We start from the raw sequence: 23168 nt of genomic DNA on the forward strand, positions 1-23168 counted from the left end.
TTAGTTGGAACTGTAATGGCTTGAACCTTCCCCGGAAAAGACGACAGGTTTTTCACATTTTGAAGAAAGAACAATTAGATATAATATGTTTGCAAGAAACCCATATTGCCAGGATACATAGGAAATTACTGACAAATAAGAGACTTGGTCAAGAATTTATCTCATCAGACAAAGTAAAGAAAAGAGGTGTGGTGATCTATGCAAAGGAAAAATTGGCTCCAAAATTGATATTTAAAGATGAACAAGGAAGATACCTGGCAATTGAAATACAAATTCAAGGAGAAAAGTTACTAATTGTTGGAGTTTATGCCCCAAATGAGGGGAAGGCTGAATTCTTTAGGAAGTTGCATGAGACATTAGTTGACTTTTTAGATTATAAAATCCTAATGATGGGAGATATGAATGGAGTTGTCTCAACAAACATGGATAAAGCACAGAGACAAGTGATTTCAAAAGAAGGGAGATTACCAAAGATCTTTTTCGAAATGACTGAAACAATGGATTTGATTGATATCTGGAGAACAAGGAATCCTCTAGAGAGAGAGGGAACTTTCTTCTCTGAAGCAAAAATGACATGGACAAGAATAGACCAAATTTGGATTTCTAGCAGTCTGGCGTCAAGAACAAAAAAAGTAGAAATATGTCCAAAAACGTGCTCCGACCATAATGCGGTGAAGATGGAGATGAAACTAACAACAACTGGATCTTTTAGATGGAGAATGAATGACACCCTATTTAAGGATGAAGAGATCCACAAGAAGGCCCTTAAAACATTAAAAGACTATTTTGAGATCAACAGGAAAACAGATGTGGAAAAAAGAATAATTTGGGACGCAAGCAAAGCCGTGATGCGAGGTTTCCTAATTCAACAAAATTCTATAAAGAGGAAGCAACAAAATGAGAAGAAGGAAAATTTTTTAGAAAAAATAAAAGAAGGAGAGAAGAAGCTGAGGTCCAAACCAAAGTCCCATGAGATTTTGAGAGAAATAAAGTTTTACCAGATGCAGTACATGGAGCTCATGAACCAACAAATAGAATGGAAGATAAAGCAAATGAGACAAAGAACTTTTGAATCAGCGGATAAATGTGGGAAACTTCTGTCATGGCAACTGAAAAAAAGGCAGAGAATGAACACTGTAACAAGTCTAGAAATGGATGGAAAAATTATCCACAAACCCAATGAGATAAACAACTGTTTTCAAAGTTTTTTTAAGAAATTGTATGCACAAGGGCCAATCAATGAACAAGAAATAGAAGAATTCATCAGAAAATACGGTCTACCAAAAATTCCAGAACAAAGTAAAAGGATCTTAAATGAGGAAATAACAGACCAAGAAATAGAGGGTGCCATCCAAAATATGAAATTGGGAAAATCACCAGGACCAGATGGCCTGACGGCCAAATACTACAAAATGCTGAAAGAATGGCTGATACAACCATTGAAGGAAGTTTGCAATGAAATTTTGAAGGGGAAAAAGGCACCTGAATCGTGGAAAGAGGCTTTCATCTCACTTATACCGAAAACAGAGACTGAGAAGAATCAGGTTAAAAACTACCGCCCTATATCTTTACTCAATGTGGATTACAAAATTTTTGCAGACATTTTGGCAAAAAGATTGAAAAGAGTGTTGATAGAAGAGATTCATAAGGACCAAACAGGCTTTCTCCCAGGTAGACATATGTCAGACAATGTAAGGAACATTATAGACATTTTGGAGTTGTTAGATGTTGACATTAACAGGAAAGCAGTTTTGATTTTTGTGGATGCGGAGAAAGCCTTTGACAATATCTGTTGGACTTTTATGAAAAAGAATCTCCAAGGGATGGGGGTAGGCCAAGGTTTTGAAAACGGTATAGGTGCAATATATTCCCAACAAAAGGCCAAGTTAATTGTAAACAATGTGGTAACAGAAGAAATACCCATAGAAAAAGGTACACGGCAGGGATGCCCAATATCCCCCTTGCTTTTTATATCAGTCCTGGAGGTTTTGTTAAACATGATTAGAAAGGACCAGTTGGTTAAAGGAGTTCAGGTCGGAGTTAGACATTACAAATTAAGAGCATTTGCAGACGACCTAGTATTGACCTTGCAACAGCCAGACACTAGTACTAAAAGAGTATTAGAACTAATTGAAATATTTGGTCGAGTAGCAGGTTTTAAATTGAATAAACAAAAAACGAAAGTGTTGGAAAAAAATTTAACAATGGAAGAAAGAGAGAGTTTTCAGAATGAAACAGGCTTGGAAATAACAAAAAGGGTAAAATACCTGGGGGTAAACTTAACATCCAAGAATGTGAACTTATTTAAGGATAATTATGAAAAATGTTGGTCAGATGTTAAAAAGGATCTGGAAATATGGTCAAGGTTGAAACTTTCCTTGTTAGGCCGAATTGCTACTATTAAGATGAATGTATTGCCTAGAATGCTGTTTTTATTCCAGACGTTGCAGATTGTGGACAAGATGGACTGTTTCAAGAAGTGGCAGAAAGACATATCAAAATTTGTCTGGCAGGGCAAAAAGCCCAGAATTAAATTTAAGATTTTAACTGATGCAAAGGATAGAGGGGGGTTTGCCCTGCCGGACTTAAGACTTTATTATGAATCAGCAGCTTTCTGCTGGTTGAAACACTGGCTACTTCTTGAGAACACCGACATTTTGGATCTGGAAGGGTACGACAATAGTTTTGGTTGGCATGCATACTTATGGTACGACAAGGTAAAGGTGTATAAAAGCTTTAAAAACCATATTGTAAGGAAAGCATTGTATAACGTTTGGATTAGATACAAAGATTTGTTGGAAAGTAAAACCCCTAGGTGGGTGTCACCAATGGAAGCTAGGGAAGTAAAAAAGCTTAATATGGATTCTAAATGGCCAAAATATCATGAGATTTTAGAATATGATGGCGAAAGGGTGAAACTTCAGAGTTATGAGAAACTAAAGCCTAAGGTTCGAGATTGGTTGCATTACCATCAGATAAATGAGACGTTTAAACAGGACAGGAAAATAGGATTTCAGAAAGAGAAGTCAAAACTAGAAACAGAATTGTTGGAACCCAATACTAAGAACTTATCAAAAATGTATAACTTGCTGTTAAAATGGAATACACAGGATGAAACGGTGAAATCAGCTATGATTAAATGGGCACAAGATATCGGTCATGATATTATGTTTGCTGACTGGGAACAGTTATGGACCACCGGTATTAAATTTACTGCATGTAATGCCTTAAAAGAAAATATTATGAAAATGATCTACCGGTGGTACATGACCCCAGTCAAGCTTGCAAAAATTTATCATTTGCCTAATAATAAGTGTTGGAAATGTAATGAGACTGAAGGCACTTTCTACCACCTTTGGTGGACCTGCCCAAAGGTTAAAGCTTTCTGGGAAATGATCTATAATGAAATTAAGAAGGTCCTTAAGTGGACTTTTCCTAAGAAACCAGAGGCTTTCCTCTTGGGCATGGTGGGCCAAGTGGTGCCAAGGAAGGATAGGATTTTCTTTATGTATGCCACTACAGCAGCAAGAATTCTACTGGTAAAGTATTGGAAGACGCAAGAACTACCTACTCTGGAAGAATGGCAAACAAAGGTGATTGACTTTATGGGACTGGCCGAGATGACGGGCAGAATCCGGGACCAGGGGAAAGAGACAGTGGAAGAGGACTGGAAGAAATTCAAAATATATCTTAAAAATAATTGTAAAATTGAGGAATGTTAAGATGTCAGGGGGTAAGAAGTAAAGAATTGCAGCAGTAAACAAAAAAAACTTAAGAAATTTTTATGAAAGGGAATTAAGACAATGGACCTAAGGGTTGCTAAAGAATTATTAAACAAGGATGCAGGGATGGGGAGGTATGGGGGAGTCAAAGAAAGAAGGGTATGAACTGATGAGCTTGAAGTTATACTGTTCTATACTGTTCTTATTATTTGTTTGGAAAATTAATAAAAATTATTATAAAAAAAAACATAATTCTTTTTTGGGGGGAAGGGATATTATTACTTGATTAGCCATACTTCTGTTGATGGATATTTTTCATTGCTTTTGGAGGCAAGGGCAAAGGAATGGCATAATGGGGCAGGACTGAGGGACCATGTGTACAGGATTGCTAACTTCCACCGCCCCCCAAAAAACGAGGGTTCTGTGCCTTTAGGACAGCCACCCCCAACCTGGTGCTGTCAAGATGTTTTGCATTCTGAATACCATTATATCTAGTCACACTGGCTGGGGTTGATGGGAAATGTAGTCCAAAACATTTGGTGGACACCAGGTTAGGGAAGGCTGCTTTAAAAACTTCTGGGAAGGCAGAAATCCAGGCGGTTAAGCTTTCAACTATTTACAGTGAGGCTGCCTATGAACTTCTGGACTTATAAAGGCTCATCTGTCCTTAATTAGCTCCCAGCTGGGGAGAATCATTCCAGCTGATTCTGAACCCTGGCAAAGTGATAAATTGAAAATCTCCCACAATGCCGAATGCCTTAACTAGCTCTGTTTTGACAGGGATGCTCTCAAGGGGATGGAAAGGGACTCAAACATCCACACTCCTTATTAGATAGTTAGCTCTCTCCTTCCCAGGTCCAATTCACACATTACCTCTTTAAGCTTCCGCTAAAGAGTCTGAAGACCATTTGTGTTTCTTTCTTTGGAGAGTGCAACATAAAATTAAGGAAAGATAAAATTACAAGCAACGCTTAAATAGAGAGTAAAAGCTGGCATGTGATATTAACATAATAATTAACTGTTCTAAGAAAGAAGAAGAAATGTCCATTGTCAGACTCACAGTCAATATGCATGCAGAGCCAGAAATGTTTTCCGGCTTTTAGCTGGAAGTCTAAGCAAAACCTACTATTATCTTGCAATCTCTTTGTTCCCATTGGCCAAAAAGAAGTCAGTCATCTTGAACTTTGGCCAGACCAATTTCTCTTCTAGATATGGGCTAAGGGATATTTTTTAACAGGTCAATAATGAAATGGGGCAATTGCACATAGGTACTGGGGACTTGATTTCCTCTATGCAGCTCTCCCCAAAAAGCCAGAAACATTGCTCATTATTATTGCTGTCGACTCTTAAGTGCCTAAAAGTGTTCTAAGCACTGGGACAAATATTACAAGATCATGACAGCTGCTGCCTGCAGGCTCACAATCAAATAGACAAGATGCAAAAGCGAAAGAAATGGGGAGGGGAAAGGAAAGGAAAGCATGAAGGTAGGGATGAGGAAAAGGAAGTGCTGCAGTGCTATTCCTTATGTAGGAAGCTGACAAATACTGAATCAGATTGTTGTTCTGTTCAGTACTGTGTGCACTGCCTTTGGCTCTCCTGGGTTTGAGGCTGGGGCATTCCCAGCTCTACTGGGATGCTGCAGGTGAAGCCTGGGACTTTATGTATGTTAATCATCACTGGCTGATGAATAAGACCTGACTAGACTCTCCCTTGCCATGATGTTATTCCTGGAAAGCAGGGAGTGCAGCCTCCCAGTGAGAGCCAGTGTGGTGTAGTGGTTAAGAGTGGTAGACTTGTAATCTGGTGAACCAGATTCGCGTCTCCGCTCCTCCACATTCAGCTGCTGGGTGACCTTGGGCTAGTCACACTTCTTTGAAGTCTCTCAGCCCCACTCACCTCACAGAGTGTTTGTTGTGGGAGGAAGGGAAAGGAGATTGTTAGCTGCTTTGAGACTCCTTCAGGTAGTGATAAAGCGGGATATCAAATCCAAACTCTTCTTCCTCTTCCTCCCAGTGGTCCTAAGCCACCCTAAACTTCACGGCAGAGGCCGAAGTGTGTCTCTCTTTGGCTCTACAATCCCGGGAACTGGTTGGAGTGGTGCGGTGTTTTTCATGCAGGGTAGAGACAAGGGAGCAAGCTCCTGTCTAACTGCTCCTTATTTGGTTGACGGATGGGGCCAAGCCATAAGTGACTTACCTGAAGTTTATTGCACACTAAACATAAATGGAGTGAATAGAATGAACATGTGGCTGCCACTGGCTGTACATTCTGTGAAAAAGCTCAAGCTGGCCTCTGCATGTATTGAAAAGTGTGCATTTTACACAAATTAGGATGGAGGAAAATGGAGCAGCATGGCATGGCATGGAATGCAATGAACCTATGGTCGAGAGTCCACAAGGTCCAAATGTGACGGAATCTGATGTTCAACCCATCCCTACTCCAAGATGAATATATCAGCTGGCAAGACAGTAAAAGGAAAAAACAGTGTCCTAATGAGCAGGCTTGCCTTCCTTGGAAGCTCTAAAGTGTTGTTGGAATAGTGGTTTTCAAACATAATGCATTATTATTCTGTCATTAGTAATCAGGGACTGATGGTAATAACTCAGAAGATGTGAATAGAATAGGGAGGGAATCCATTACAAGGGAGAAGATGCAGCTTGTTGCTATTGTGATCTCTTTTCCCTGTGCAGCAGCATTTACTCAGTGTATTTTTTACACTTATGCAATGCATTTTGCAAATCTAAGGAAGCAAATCCCTTTATAGTGAGAGTATGAAAAGAGCAAAGGTTAGAAGGTGCAACAATAATGGGTGACTTCCTTTTCTTTCTTTCTTAAATGGAACGTCTGATTGACAAAGAGGAATAGTGTGCACGAATTACGGCAAACAGCCAGGGTTTCTTGTAATTCAAATTGCAGCCAGTCTGATTGTTATTAAAAAGGAAGAAACAGAAAATAATCTTATCACATGGCAGCTGCCCCAAGTCAGACCCAAATGATTCATCTGTTATAATGCAGCTGAATGGAAAATAGATTTTCTAAAATTGATTAAGGACTAGAGTCTGTAACGCTAAGGCTCCCCCTTGTATTACTTTAGGTTCGACAACAGCAACTTTCTCCTTCTCCTTTTCAGCAATTTGTCCTGTTGAAATAGATTCCTGTGCCAAATCCTGAATAATTTCTGTATTGGTGCTCACTTTTGGTTCCAAAATGTCAATTTTAGTAGTCATAGCATCCATCTTTTTATGAAGCTGTTCCAACAAGTGGCTTATCTTAGAAAATGCAGTCCATAAGGCTTCTCCTGTCGACATTCTTGAGTATCCAAGGTCAGTCTCTAGTTCTCACAGTTCTTATCAAGCAGCTGGAGATTTCCCAGCTCCACTCTTGTAACAGTTTCAAAAGCTCCCTCTAGAGGGGAACAGTCTCCACTTGTATCAATCTTTTCCAACACAGATCAAAAAGTAAATATAGTTTCAATTTTCAGATACTTTTCCTTCTTTTTAAACGCAGAAGCGGGCAATGGAAACAATATATTTCTCTTATTTAACTGACTGTCAACATCCGTTCTCTTCGCTGTCAATGAACTCTCCCGAAACGTCAATCACTGGGAGCCCGTTCCCAGGTTCAGAGCAGTGGTAATTTAATTTTAATCACTCTCTCCTGCAGGATACACAGTCCAAAATTTCCCCCCTCTTCTCCTGCTTCCAAGGGGGGGGGGTCTAATAATTTCAATCGATGGAAGTTTAATCCTTTACATAAGGCTTTCCGAGACCTTAACTTGTAAGCTCTTTGCTTCAGTCTATTTACAAAAGGGGAAGGCGGACTTCCTGTTTTGAACCTTCCCCGTTCGATGCCAAATTAAGATATTTAAAGATCCAATTTTCCGTTTTACTCACGGGTTGTTGTTTAAAATCCAATTGTCCACAAGAAAAAGTCAGTGCTCTCCAGCAACAGCAATGCGGCTTCACTCCGTGAAAGAAGCGGTCGATTCAAAGAACCGCGCCGCTCACCCCACGTCGCTCCGGATCCCCAAAACAGGGTTTCCCCGCGAGTAGGGGAGGCGCAAAAGGTGCCAGCCGAATCCCAGGTTCACAAGCTTCTTCCGCCTGTGATTTCAATGGGTCTCCGCCTTCGCCGTGGCGGTTCAGACCCAACTTTCCACGGAGCAAGTTCCTCCCAATCGGAGGAGCTCCGCCATTGCCGGTCTACAAGTTGAGGCCCTTTATGATTGAGACTAGAAAAAGTCAGATTTTGAAGATCAGAGCCTGGCCTGGACTAGAAAAGGAAAGTTGGAAAGATCCCTCTATGCAGGGATTAATTGACTTTTGGAATATGGACTTGGGTCAGGAGGAGATTGGAGTTCTGGGGGCCTTTGGATTTGGAGGAATTTTGAAACATGCCCGGAAATACTTTATGGATCCTAGTTTTAATTATGGAAATCTGGCTGACCTGTTGAGAAGGAATAAAAGTATCGTTGGATTGGAGTTTCCCCAAGATGTGCTCTTCAGCATCAAAGAATATGAAGAAGACTGGCAGAAGGGACGTGGAAAAGAGTTAAGAGCCTTGGACATATGATCTCCAGGTTGATGGACTGTATGGAGTTGACGGAAGTGGCTGGTAGAGTCCGAGACTGGGGAGAGGAGATGGTGGAAGAAGATTGGAAATTTAAAGTCTATATATAGAAATATTGTAAAATTAATGAGTGATAGAAAAATGTTGGAAGGAAATTTTATGGCTTTAGCTGAAATGCTATAAGGAGTTAAGCTTAAATAAGTATACTAATTTTAATGGAAATAAGATTAAAAATATGTTAAGACATTTATATGATAGAAAATAGAGAAAGATGGAAAGGAATTGCTGAAACAATTAATGGAAGTGGAATACAAAGAGGGAGGTGAGAGGAGGTCAATGATACAAGGGAATGAAAGATAGAATATGGAAAAGGTATGATGTATGTTTTTAAATTGTTTTTGTTTTGTTTGGTTTAGTTTATTGTGTTAGTTTAATGTGTTAAGGTTGTGTTTTGTATTGTTTATGTATTGTATTGTTTTTTCTCTTTTTTGTTCTTCTTTGTTCTTTTGTCTTCTTTCTTCCTTTTCTTTTTTGTCAGCTTTAAAAGTAATAAATATTATTTTTTTAAAAAAAGGACTAGAGTCTGTAGGTCATTAACCTTTGCCATAAACCAATACATATTTTGGAGAACTTTGCATTATTTTGTCGGAGTGGAAAACTGCCTATGTTCTCCCTCTCCTAACTAAATAATATTCACAAGACACCCTGATTGCAGATTAAGGGAGGTATACTCTAGCCTCAGCCATCAGCTAGAGCACCAAGGAACATTGAAGGTTGCAACCATCCACCTGGAAAGCACATCATGGCAAGGAGACCAACCTAGCCTCATCCATTGGCCAGTGAAGGAGCAGCTGCCTTCCTCTCCCCTCCACATTCTTTTTTCCTTTCCTATCATGTTCATTATATTGTGAGTCTATGGACAGGAACTGCTTATATTTTAATATATGTACAACACTTGGGAAATACTAGGCTCTAAGTGTTTAATGGTTTTATTATTAAAGTTTAGGTTTATTAAATTTATATCTTGCTCCTACTACAAAAGTTATCGAAATCTGAAAAAGTTATCTGACCTTGACATCAATAATGATAATGATGATGTAAATACTCCTTGGCCCAATACTCTAGGGTAGAATGCACAGTCATCTTCAGCAATATTATGTATGGATAATATTCATATTCAGTGTGCAAGTAAAGGGTACAAAGGATGGGGAATGTAAACTTGAGAGTGGATGCCACTGGATTGTGGGATAAATATTGTTTTTCTGTTGTAGACAACAGGGAATACAGTGTTGCCTCCATTGACTGGTAGAGGCTGTTCAGGGTGTCAGACAGGGGACATTCCCAGACCTACCTGGAGATGCCAGGAACCAAACCTGAGACCTTCTGCATGCAATACAGATGCTCTATCGCCCAGTGCCACCAAAACTTGGGTCACTAGCTGTTTTTTAACTACAACTCCCATCATCCCTAGCTACCAGAACCAGTAGTCAGTGGTGATGGGAATTGCAGTCCCAAACCAGCTACAGAGACCAAAGTTTGGGAAACACTGCTGCAGATGTTGTGCCCCATCTCCCATCAGCCCCAGACAGCACGCCCAGGGTTCAGGGGCAATGGAAGTTGAACACCATCGGTAGGGCCACAGATTCTGCTCTTTTGCAGACTGTGAGCACTACCCGGGAGTAAGGACCATTGAACTCCACCGGGCTCAGGCAGGAGTCGGACTGCCCTGCCTACAACTTGCTCAAACCTGCTCCTCGGAGTCAGCTAAGCCTACTTCCTGCAGCCCTCGAGGGCTCCTCTCAGGGTACACCGAGGCTTCCGCTTCCCATTGACCCGGCTTGCTTTTTCTCCCCCCCCCCCATCCCATTCTTCTTTCCCTTCCCCGCCCCCAGCGCCGCCCACGCCGCTCATCCCCGTTTCCCACACTATCCGCCCAAACTTCTCGCGTTCGCGGGAGGGCGCGGAGGAGGAGGAGGAGGAGGAGGAGGAGAACAAGGAGGAGCGCGCGGGGGAGGAGGCGGGGCGCGCCAGAAAGAAAGAAACAGCTGCTGCCGGGCCAATCCCCTTCCTCCAGAACCCCATCCACGAGGCAGCCCGCCGCCTGGGCCAATGAGCCTGGGCCGCTCGGCGAGCAGCGGGCCTGCAGCCAATCCGGAGCGGAGGAAGCGGAGCGAACGGGGCGTGCGCGTGTGATGTGCCGTCCGCTTTGCCTCTCCTCCTCCTCCTCCTCTCAGGTGGTTGGAAGGGGAGCGCCCCGGCGCCCAATGGGGTCGGCAGCCGAGGGAAGCGAGTGATTCACCGGAGGGCGTCGCGGGGCCGGCCGCTAGCGGAGAAGGAAGGAGGAGGGATGGACCTGGCCAGCGGCGCCCCCAAGCAGCGCGGCGGGGCTCGCGCCTCCTCGCCCAGCAGCTCTCCCCGCGGCCGGGACGCCACTGGAACCAGCGCGCGCCGCCTCCGCGCCGCCCCGAGCAGCAGCAGCAGAAGCAGCCGCCGCTTCCCTTCTTCCTCCGCCTCCTCGTCGTCGTCGTGCTTCTGAGGCGCAGCTCTTGCCTTGCGAAAGCGGCTCGGAGCTCCCGCCGCCGCCGCTCCTTCCCCTTCTGCGGGGGAAGGCGGGCGCCTTTGCCCTTTTCACCCGGCCGCCGCCGCCGCTGCGCCCCTCCAGTGCCTTCCCGCGAAGAGAGGAAAGGGCGCCTCCGTTTCCGTCGAGGGGCGGCTTTCCCCCTCAGCTGCCTGCCTGCCTCTCCCCTCCGTGCTTGCTTTCTTTCTTTCTTTCTCTCGGAGGGTGGGAGGGGAGCCGGAGAGCGCAGCAGCAGCAGCAGCAGCAGGCGAGGGAAGGCGGCCGGCCGAGGCGCGCAGCCCGGCGCTGCTGCTGCCGCCGCCGCCGGCGCCCGAAGAGCCATGCGAGAATACAAAGTGGTCGTGCTGGGCTCGGGCGGGGTGGGCAAGTCGGCGCTCACCGTGCAGTTCGTGACGGGCTCGTTCATCGAGAAGTACGACCCCACCATCGAGGACTTCTACCGCAAGGAGATCGAGGTGGACTCTTCGCCCTCGGTACTGGAGATCCTGGACACGGCCGGCACCGAGCAGTTCGCCTCCATGCGGGACCTGTACATCAAGAACGGGCAAGGCTTCATCTTGGTCTACAGCCTCGTCAACCAGCAGAGCTTCCAGGACATCAAGCCCATGAGGGACCAGATCATCCGGGTCAAGAGGTACGAGAAGGTGCCCATGATCCTGGTGGGCAACAAAGTGGACCTGGAGGGCGAGAGGGAGGTCTCGTTCGGGGAAGGCAAAGCCCTGGCCGAAGACTGGAGCTGCCCCTTCATGGAAACTTCAGCCAAAAACAAAGCCTCGGTGGACGAACTCTTTGCAGAGATCGTCCGGCAGATGAACTACGCTTCCCAACCCAACGGGGACGATCAATGCTGCTCTTCCTGCGTGATCCTCTGAAAGGAGGAGAGGACATCACGACTGTATTGCTTTCTATTGTTTTTTTTTTAATTTTTCCTTTTTTTCCTTGAATTAAAAGGTTTACAACACCATCACACACACACACACAGCGGCTGTGGCAGCAATGTTTTCCTCCTGTGAAATTCCAGCTTTTGAAACAATTTTGCATTGCACCCGGATTCCTTCCAGGTTACAGCTTCTTATGCTATTGCTGCTGGTGGTGGTTATCGGTGTCATGGGTATGCATTGTCTCTCGTTAACATCTGGTGAAAAAAATATACCCCACCCACTCCCCCTTACACACACAAACACACACACACACACACAAATCCCGTTGGAAGTGTGGCGCTTCCAACATGTATATGCCATCCATTTGATTGTTGCTTATTTCTTGTAAGTACCTCCTTGCAGAGAGGGCTTCTGTTGGCAACCAAGAACCAGTGGGGGAGCTTTTTTGTGTGTGTGCAGAGAGAAGTGGGGGAATTAGCCGTTGCTTTTAACAAGAGATGAAGGGGAGCAGCAGCGAAGGAATGATTGTGTTCTTGGAGGGGAGAAGAGAAGGGAAAGACCCCTCCACTTGCCAGTCCGAACTCCGCCAGTGACTAGGAAACTTTTGGCTCTTGCGGATTTCTATGCAAAGTTGGAATATTTGTTAACAAGCCTATCCCATCTGGAGAAGTATTGCACGTGTACTGCTTGGGACTTTTAATAACACTGATGCCAATACGGTGTGCGAGGTGCCAGAGAAGTGTCTGCTGATTTAATTGTGAAATCTTCTATTTTTGTTTACCTGCTGTATCGAAAGGGGGGGAATGGAGAGCATTCATTTATTTGTCTTTTTGGTTGTTTTTTTTAAAAAAGAAAATTGGCTGTGAAAACATTACAGATCTGCACAATTTTTAAGTTGTGTGTTTTGTGGGGTTTGGTTTGGGAAGAAGGGCGGGTGGGTGGGAGGGCTAGGAGATGGTTTAATTTAATTCGAGGGGGTGGGGGTTGGCAATAACCAATTTTGACAACTAGCTCTCTAAAGTACAAATACTTCCTAGAATGTGATGCAGGGCCAACAGCAGCCCTGTGTCTGTAGAGTGCCTTCAAAACAGCTGTTGCAGCCAGTGCCAACCTGTGGAGGTTCCAAGAATCCCATTATCTACTACTAAAAAAACCCCCTACTTAACCATTTCCTTTCTGTAATCATACAGAGCAAGCCAGAACAAAAGGGCCTATTATTAACAGAATTAATTTCACTTATTTTCCATTTGAGCCTTTTTTCCAGTTTAGTTTCCATGGCGTTCAGGGTTTTTTTTTTTTATTAAAAAAATTCAAGTTCACAGGTATTAGCATTTTTTTATTATTTTTTATTTTGTGTGTGTGTGCTCCTTGTAAAAGATATACCTTCAACCAGCAATGAAAAGAATTGTAATGTGATGTACCTGGAAAACAGAATCTCGATAACTGTAATTTTAAATCCTGGACAGACATTTAATAGATGTTTTATTCATTTTTAAAAAAAATCTTTTAATACAGTTGCCATTTTTTTACAAAAAGAAAAGTTTTGTGGGTTTTTATGTATTGTGATTAAATGTGCAATCCTAGTAGATTGCAAATGGTCAGACACAAATAACTGCCTAAAAGCTTTGTCAGCCTGTTGCTCTTCAAATGTTTGGGCCAAAACTCCCATCAGCATAGCCTAGCAGCACCAGGTTGGTGAAGCCTGGCCTAGTAACATGACTTGAGAAAAGGGATTTGCAGCCTGTGAGATTTGGTGTATACAGCTAATACTTTGAACTGATTTATAATGGTATTTTGAATCATCTAAATCGGTGCTCCTTGACCTGGGCTCCCCAGATGTGGGTGGACTCCAAATCCCATCATCCACAGCAAGCGTAGCCCAATGATCAAGCATGATGGGAGTCATAGTCTACCCACATCTGGTGTTTGAACAGCACTGCCCTAAATTATATGTGCAGGTATGCATCAATGTTTTAAATACATTGCACAGCTGGATACTCTTCTAATTTGTTGTTGTGCATCCCAATTTTTAGCAGGTTCACTACAAGTAAAGTTACATGGAGCTCAGAGAAGCTGCCGTAAAATAAAAAAAAATGAGTTACTTGCACTGTATCAATCATTAAAACATTTGGAAGTCAGAGGCTGAAATCCTAAGGAAGGCCCACTGAATTCAGTGGTAACTTCTGTGTAAATGCAGTTAAGAGTGCATTGCTCATCTTAAAACCCCTCATGTTTCCTGAATCCTCGAATGGGATGAAAAGGTAATTTTGCTTCATTTGTGATCCAGCAATCAGTTAGCAGACTCATTTTGGAAGCTGAAAAATGTGTTTCGTTAGAAGAGACTTAACTGCTTCTCTATTCACACATTCATGTCAACACTCATGTATGAGGATGCGTTTTGCAGTGTGTGAGAAATGGTAGTGGAGTTAGTGCCTGAATACCAATCCCTGCTGGCAGTTCAAGGCATTTATTTTTAACAAGAACAAAAGGTGGTAGGTGTTCTTTGAAGCAGGCTATGGAAGTGGATGAATTAAGAGTCAATGAATATTTAATTGGTTAATTGAACTTAAACTTACAGTAGTTTGTTAAGTCTAGTAAGTAAATGAAAGAGAGTTCTACAATCTGGAAGTGGGTGCCTGCTGTTTGATTTGAAAGCTTGCCTGGTTTGCAGTGGGTTGAACTGGGAAGCAGGAAAGAAATTATTCTTGTTTAGAAAACTTCTTGTTTTTGGTGGATTCTTTATGTATCACGTTTAGTGAATTTGCATTGTGCCATTCTACTATACCAGATCATATATAGCATGATTTTAGTATTTTTAAAAACCTTTAAATAAAGGGAAGTTCAAGTCACCTTCACAGAGAACTTCACAGTGTAGCCTATCTCAAAAGTTCATCTCCAGCTGTTTTTGGACTACGATTCCCATCATCCCTGACCACTAGCTAGGGATAATGGGAGTTGTAGTCCAAAAACAACCCATGTTTGGGAAACCCTGGTCTAGGTTAACCTTGCAATATGTCTCCTAATGTTAACACTGTTGGACTTACTAAAGCAGATTTAATTGCCTGGAAACGATAAATAATCAAACCCCACAAACTTAGCTGCACCTTTGGCGTAGCAGTCCAGCCTTGCAAATGTGGGCAATGTTTAAGCACTGAAACCATTTCATGATCTTGGTCTAACTGAGCTTGAGGCAGTATCTTAATTTTGGAGCACTTTTGGATAGTGATGCTTAGTTTTGCTTATTCAGAAGCAGGTTCTGTTGAGCTCTGTGAGACTTTCTTCAAAATAAAAATAGTTCTCTTTGGGTTTTTTTTTTATTTTAAAAAATTCCTTTGCATTTGCTGTGCTTAAGCCAGAAAGGGCATACCATAAAATAACAAGTCTTTAGACTGCTTAGGTTTTGTGCTCATTTAGGTTCTCTCTAAAGGAAGTGACTATGATGCTCAGTTCAGAGTTCATCTTGTATCTGGTTACTCTTTATATTAAAAGAAAACATAATGCCATGGATTCAAGCCTACTGATGTTTACCAGAGAGGGATCCAACAAAAAGAGCATAGTGGGCTATCAAATACCACTTGTGTGAGGCAGTAATGAGAATGTGGTTTTTTTTTTCTTTCCTAAGTTGTGCATGTGCTTCCTAAAGAGTTAAAAAAAAAAGGAACTTCCAGACCTACCTGACACACATTAGTAAGCGTTTTATTTGGGGAACTGTTCGAGAATAGTCACTTAAATGAGCTTGAAACTACAGGGGGCATAACAGGCCATAGACATAATTTTATCCTGACCAGAGCGTGGGGTATTGACCAGAGTGGAAGTGCAGTATTTGTGGAACAGACCCTGGACCTGCCACATGCAATCAGTTTCCAGAAAAGGCACAAAAGGAGAAGCATGTGCAGCCTGGATGCTGTTTGTGTGCATGTTCCAAAGCCTTGCTGCAGGGAAGCCTTGGTGGGATGCTGAAAATAGCCTATCATTGCCCGTGGCTGGAATGGATCCATCCTGGATTCCACAATTCACTCTGGATTCTCTTCCATGTTTCTCAAAGTCTGATCTTTGCTGTGCGAAAACCTCTGGACCTGAACAGAACCAAATTCTCAGTTTGTTCCCTCTTGGCTAGCCCCACGCCCTGCGTTTATTATAACTGCAATGGCGCTTATTCATGTATTTGCTTCCACCAGAGTTGTTCATGCAGGCAGCACACAACTGACATAATGATAATGTAATAGTTGTGAGGCCTTAGAGGAGGAGGAGGAAGAAGTATATAGGCTATCAGTGCTCTTGGGACCTGGATAGTTTAATATAAGGAGAGGGGGGTTAACTGCTGCATCTGCTAAAGCAAAATTGCCAAAAACCATTCCTTCCTGGGAATTGCAGCCTTCTGCTTTAACTGCATTGTCAGAAGCATTTATCCAGCCTAGCATAATGGAAAGGAGAGTTAAACGCTGCCAAGGATGGAGGGGTTTCAGAATATAGCTTGCGTAATGCCCCATTTGCTACTCCTGCTCACTGAGATTTTCTCAGTTGCTCACCTTTTCCAATCCAGGCCTTGCTGGTCTTCAAATCATGGCCCAGGGCAGAGATTGCAAAACAGTGACGTTCATCTGTATAAACATAAAAATGTATATTGGACCTGTTCAATGGAGTAAGACCGTGAACATTTTCAGCTCCATTTGCAATTTATAAGATAGGTCTTCATTCTCCTGTGCAAACAAGTGTTGGGCCAAAGACACTTGGTCGGTGGTGATGATCTGGTAATCTTTTACAATAAGCTGTTGTATTTTAGGAGAGTGTTGAACAAGATGGGGGCTCAGGTTAGATACTTGTGTTTTAGAGAGATCATGGGAATCCGGCAGGAAATCTTGAAAGCAGGAGTGGCCATTCTGTGGAATCTTAACAATTTTTAAGTACAGTAAAGGTATGGCAAGAATTTTGTGCAGTTCTACTCATAAGGAAAGTAGCATTTCTTTTAAAGTGAAACTGGGAGCAGATGCCAGGACTTACTGCAGCTGCCTGCATTATATTCAGTTATGGAGGGTCCCCGCCCCCCCCCCCTGAAAAAAGTAAAATTAGCTTTTTGGGGAAGTGGATAGGGGAGTTGAACAAAAAGCAGGTCACTTAATTTGCACAAGCAGAGGCTATTTCTGCTAAGGCAAAGCCACCATTGATTGCAACCCATAATAGTTGTGTTTGATGTTGATGATTTAAAAAACCGTATAGATCTTCAGAGATTGTACGCCCCAAGGGTAGAACTGTGGGTGTCTTTATAGTCATCCTGTCTTTCTGAATTGTTGGAGACGAAAAAGAAACACTTAAGAGTAGCTGTACTTTGATGGACAGTCTCCATTTATATATGATTTCAACTTCAGGTTGTATAAAGAATGGCTTAGGCAGGCAGGTCATTATCACTACAGCCTCGGTATTTGTTATGTTATGGAGATGGTATCTACTGGTACAGGAAGCGTGCTGGCTTGTGGGGTGTGGGTTGGTTCCTTCACTGAATGGAAAATCTTATCTGTGATCTCTGACTGAGCCGCTTGTATTCTTATAGGGGCTTCTCAGACATTTGGAACTGAAATACTCTCAGCACCACATTTCATGAAGACAACTTGTGCTGAAGTATGTTCAGCTTTTACTTTTAATTACTTGCCATATTATTAAGGGTAGTACCTTGACTAAGACATATTCTGCATAGGCACACTGAAATTTATGGATTCTTGATAAACCTCCGCCAGCATTCAAAGCAATGAACTTTCCTACGACATTGCATTTTCTCTCTCGTTCTTTTAAAGAACCAAACAGAGTGTAGTGAAGAGGGATGGATGTGTCTGTTGCAGATTATGAAAGTGGCTTCAGGAATTTATACTTTGAGGCAGAAGTGAAACTCAGTTGAGTAGGTGTTTCCAGCTACTTAGTTTCATGCATTTTCTAGGGTGCTTTTAGAGTGTGAAAGGGCTTTGTAATCTGTCTGGTCATTCATCGTTCATAAACCCTCAAGGTAAGTCAAATAGCTCCACCATAAAGTTGCAAATTATAGGCTGATGGTATTACTCAGGCTGTGCCATTCCTGTACACACCTGGTAGTAAGTTCCATGGGACTCAAGTCAGACTTATTTTTGAGTAGACATGAGTAAGGATGTGCTCTCAGTGAGTTTGTGGCCAAGCAGGAGTTGAATTCAGTCTGACATGCTTTCTGCTATAATACTTGTTACTGAGCATAATTGTGTGTCAAGGGGTATTGCTTTGGGACAATATCGGGTAAAGTTATGCAGTGTGCCATGAACCAGGAGGAAAATTGTTTATACTAATTTATACACTTGATACATCACTTTCTCCAAGGAACTCAGAACAGCTTTTTCATAGTTCCCAAATGCACCCATATCTAGGGATGCATGAGGAATTTGGGTGTTTCAGTTTCCAACACAAACTGACCTGATCTTCCCCTCCTGGACTACTGTGTAGATTGAGATGTAGCTATCTATTGGATTTCACACTTGGAAAACATCAGTAAAATACTGTTATAAATATATTTGTAAAGGTATTTTGAGAAGTTCAGAGATGCATATTTTGAGAGAAATGTGCATTTAAAGGCAAAGTTATATTTTAAATCGGGGCAGTCCAACGTCTGGCCCAAGAGTCACATGCAACCCTCAATGTCTTTTTGGGTGGCTCTCAGCAACATTTGACGCCCTTGCCCACAGATCTTGTGCTGCTTTCTTTCCCAAAGCCAGGTAAGTGAGGTACTGGGCTTTGGGAAGGAGGTGTGAGGGTTCTGCCAGTGTCCTGGAGTCCCCCCACCTCCTTTCTAAAGCCTAGTTAAGGCTCTCCCACCTTTGGGAAGCAGGTGGGAGGGCCCTAAGACTCTGCTAGAGCCTCACACTTCTTTCCCAAAGTCCAGCATCTTGCTTAGGCAACTCTGGGATGCCTGAGGGCTTGGGATGGGGCAAGTTCTGGCCTCACTCCCTGCACCTGCGCAACAAGGCTGTGTGCAGCCTGTGGGTTCTGTGTTGAAGTTCTCTTGTAGCTCACCTGGTACAAAAAGTTGGGCTTGCCCTATTGTAAATTGTGGGTGTCTGCATCCAAGTGGCTTCCCAGGCCAGCCTCCTTTATTTCAGCAGTAAAGGGTAAAGTGACCCCTGACCATTAGGTCCAGTCGTGGCCGACTCTGGGGTTGCGGCGCTCATCTCACTTTATTAGCCAAGGGAGCCGGCGTACAGCTTCCAGGTCATGTGGCCAGCATGACTAAGCCGCTTCTGCTGAACCAGAGCAGTGTACGGAAACCCCGTTTACCTTCCCGCTGGAGCGGTACCTAATTATCTATTTGCACTTTGACGTGCTTTTGAACTGCTAGGTTAGCAGGAGCAGGGACTGAGCAATGGGCGCTCGCCCTGTTGCATGGATTTGAACTGCCAACCTTCTGATCGGCAAGTCCTAGGCTTTGTGGTTTAACCCACAGCGCCACCCACGTTAATGCAACTTCGAATTAGTCTCCCAAGTTATCTATAGGCACTAATAGATGTTTGATTTCATAGACTGGATTCCCAGCCTTGTGTTTGTCTCCAGTGTTGAGAATGGAGTCAGGCAGAAGTGTTTGGCAAGGCAGTGCTTTGCCCATCCACTGCCACCACTTCTCCTCTGTAACATTTTCTAACCATAATTTTGGCACTCGTTTTGGGAATCACTCCTTGCTCTTTTTCACTTGATCAGGAAATCCAATACTGGGGCTGGGTGAAGGGGAAGAGATTGCAGAGTTAAGGCTGTGGTAAGGATTAAGCACACCTCTTACCTGCTACTTTTCCTTTGCAAATGGGATCCCAGATTGCCTGTTGGAAGCAAACATGGGCTTAGGAATCCTGTGTTTGCTACCAAATGTTTAGCTCCAACCTAAGCAAGCTTAATTTTAGATGCCAGATAAAATAAATCTATCTAAACAACATTCAATTTCAATACCATTTTATTTTTAACAAGACAGCTTTTCCTTTTGTTCCATTGAATAACATGCCATTCACTGATTGGGAAAGTTATGTCTAAGTTGCTTTTCTTATCAAATTATGACCAGTTTAAATCCTTCTTTGTCATACACTTATCTTATAAGGAAGCATTCCCACCATTCAGACTTTGACAAAGATGTGTCGTAAGTAATAAGAGACATTTGAAATAGCCCTTAGCCCTGTTTGGGTCAACCAAATGTTCTTGAGTCATAACAAGAGACCTACAGCTGATCTCTACTTGTATTGGGAAAGGAGCAATAAATTCTTGGGTGTCTTATTGCAATTTCTTGATGCATATTGAGTAAGATTTCAAAAGAAAGTTGCTAAATTTGTAAAGAAACATTTTCTCTTCTAAACTGTGTGTGTTTGACCACGATATAATTTGTGCAGCTCTTTTCTAATGGACAACCTTTTGCTCACATAGGCAGAAAATGTTTTTTTCCATGCCCATCAGAGCTGGAGTAAGACATGTTGAGCCCTAGGCTATGTCAAAGTTAGGAAGCTGCATAGTTTTAGCAAAAAGAAGAAGAAGAAGAAAAGTGCATTAGTCTAACAGAAAAGCCAATGCAAATAGAAATAATAAAGTGTTGTACTTGGATATAGACCAGTACAGAGGGGAGGGTGTAAGCGAAGACTAAGAATCTAAATAAAATGTATTTATTTTTTAACCAATAGTGTAAAACTTGAAATGTAGACTTTTTAATTTAGAAGTCCCTCATAATCTGAGGCCCTAAACTGTGGTTTACTTAACTTGTGCATAAATCTAACCTTGATACCTATTGGTGTACTTGGACACAGTAGCAGATGGGATAGACCATCTATACATCACTTGCTCTAGACTAGAGTAAAGTATTCTGTAGCAAAGAACTTGTGGATTGTATTTGGAGCAGCAGCTATAAACCTGTATAATCTGAGGAGAAAGGAACAGACAAGTTTTGTCTTTCTCATATCAGGCTTTGAATATATCAAGGGGACATTAGACCAAACATACAGAGTAAAAACTTCCTTAGAACCACACAGCCAATCAGGGTATGTGCTACCTCAGCAAAGATCATGCTACTCCACCCAGTTGTTCAGCAACACACTCACCCCCCTCCTGTCTAGTTAACTTTAAGACTAATAAAATTAACCCTTAAATTACAAACTGAATGATCCCTGCTTTTGTACTAACAACAGTTTGACAAACCTTTTTTTCTGGTAGAGTAAATGTTTAAGTAGGGATGCAGATGGTGCTGTGGGTTAAACCACTGAGCCTAGGACTTGCCGATCAGAAGGTTGGTGGTTCGAATCCCCGCGATGGGGTGAGCTCGGTCCCTGCTCCTGCCAATCTAGCAGTTCGAAAGCACGTCAAAGTGCAAGTAGATAAATAGGTACCGCTCCGGTGGGAAGGTAAACGGCGTTTCCATGCGCTGCTCTGGTTCGCCAGAAGCGGCTTAGACATGCTGGCCACATGACCTGGGAGCTGTACGCCGGCTCCCTCAGCCAATAAAGCGAGATGAGCGCCGCAACCCCAGAGTTGGCCACGACTGGACCTAATGGTCAGGGGTCCCTTTACCTTTTTAAATGCTTAAGTAATGGGCTTTTAAAACGTGTAGGTGCAATGATAAGAACTGCTGGATTTCTCCTTGCTATGCGACTGTTGATGAAGTCACAGGAGACAGGAAAAGAAAACTTGCAACTTTTTGAAATGAATATATCTTCTGAAGGGTGCAGCAGTCAAGCCTGATTATTTAAATGTTAAGGAACTGGTGCAGTGTAGTGTTCAAGAGAATGAGCTACAGATCCAAAGGTCCCTGGTTCAAGTCCCACCTCAGACATTAATTCATTGGTGGTTACACTCTCTCAGCCTTATGGGGATAATATACTGTCGTCTTGCCTTATGGGGTTGTCGTTAGGATTGCAATGAGGCAATGTGTGTGAAATGCTTTCAGTGCTTGAAAACACTGTACTGTATTAAGAATCACAGTGTTGTTAAAATAAGGAGAGGTCAGTATACTTTGATCTGCAGGATCCAATAATGCTCAGTTTGCTGTATCTGGAATGAAACTCTCCATGGCTTCTCCCTGATTTTAAATAAGAGAGGAACACTGAAAGAAAGTCATTTGGAAATATTGCTTCTGGTATAATTAGCCCATTGGTGGATATGAACTCTGCCGTGTAGATTAATAATGCACATTTGAAATGAGAGCACTAGGTATATATTTTGGATGCTAATTTTGTGTGGCTGTAACCTCTGATAACACGTTTGCAGACAGCACTTTACAGATTTAATCCCCAAAGGGCCAACTAGCAATGTTGAGGGCAGATAGTTGAAAAACTGCCTATCCAGTATTAGTGACAGGTGGAAGATTAATGCCTTCATAATGCCCACGAGTTAAGTTTCATATTTTGCAATATAAGGCCGCTGCTGGAATGTATTAATACAGCTACTGTAGAAACATCTGAGTGGATTGAGAAAAGTTGTTTAACCAGGGCTTGGGTGCCCTTTTAAGCTTGGGGCATCTTTATTTGCAAGTGTGTAATCCGTCAGTAACAAACTCAATGAAGAGTAATCATGAAGTAGTTCACTCTTGGCCCCTGCAAATCTTCCTCATTTAAGCCTTGCTGATGATATAATGAAGAAACGGCACTGTTAAGGTTTGGGAATGCTGAGACTGGTACAGGAGGTGGCTGCAGCAGTTTCTTGTTTCCCTTAACAAGGCTGCCCCTTCCTTCTGTTTGTAGTATGATCACTTGCCCTCAGGCAATTCAGAAGTGAACCCTCTTGCTCACCCTCTTCCCCTTCTTGGCCAAGTCTGTCTGGCCACACAGGAGAGACCTAAACAAATATAGTCTTAATGGAAGGGGAGCCACTGAAATCAATGAGACTTGAGACGTTCATCACTTTCAGCGGGTCTTCTCTAAATATGACCAAGTCTAGGCCCTACTCAGTGTGCTTCTGTCACTGTTCCCTAGTTAAACCGGAACCATTGTAGATATCCCCTACTACTGTCGTGTTTTCTTTTTCTGGTCTGGATACCATTCCACTATATTGCAGGAGTATTATAGGCCATAATCTGGCACAGAGTCTGGCATGCTTAAACAGATCGGAATCGCTGGTCTGAGAAGTATGCCTCCGTGCTACGTTATAGCTGTTATCTGGACTTTTTGCATGTAGCCCATCGGCTGGACATCTCTGGAATAGTGGAAAATAAAAGATCACAGCTGAGAGAACATAGATACCTATGTGTCAGAGTGCAGCCACTGTGCACTGTAGATTATATAAAGAATATTCCTGCAAGACATTGGCAAATTAATGGCGAGTGTGCTTTTAAAGTTGAATGAACTAAATGAACATTTCAGCTCCTTAAAGGCATTGTGTGTGTGTCTGCTTACATGTGTTTTCCTGGCTTTTAGCAGATACCCTTGACTGCCATTTCTATTAGCATTC

General features: G+C 42.7%; 1 protein-coding gene and 1 long non-coding RNA gene across 2 annotated transcripts; one reads left to right on the forward strand and one right to left on the reverse strand.

The window, feature by feature from the left end:
• The first annotated feature begins 10502 nt into the window (after positions 1–10502).
• Positions 10503–12644, forward strand: RAP2B (RAP2B, member of RAS oncogene family). Its single transcript, XM_079978308.1, has one exon. The coding sequence runs from the start codon at positions 11190–11192 to the stop codon at positions 11739–11741; it is 552 nt and encodes a 183-aa protein (XP_079834434.1). The 5' UTR covers positions 10503–11189; the 3' UTR covers positions 11742–12644.
• Positions 12645–12985: 341 nt separating this feature from the next.
• On the reverse strand, positions 12986–18910 carry LOC307217302. The gene is made up of 2 exons (XR_013839546.1): positions 16280–18910; positions 12986–15826 (listed from the first exon to the last, which is right to left on the reverse strand). It is a non-coding gene; the product is annotated as an uncharacterized lncRNA (long non-coding RNA).
• Between the last annotated feature and the right edge of the window lie 4258 nt (positions 18911–23168).

Source organism: Podarcis cretensis (genome assembly GCF_951804945.1).
Source record: "Podarcis cretensis genome assembly, chromosome: 5".
Classification (NCBI taxonomy): domain Eukaryota; kingdom Metazoa; phylum Chordata; class Lepidosauria; order Squamata; family Lacertidae; genus Podarcis; species Podarcis cretensis.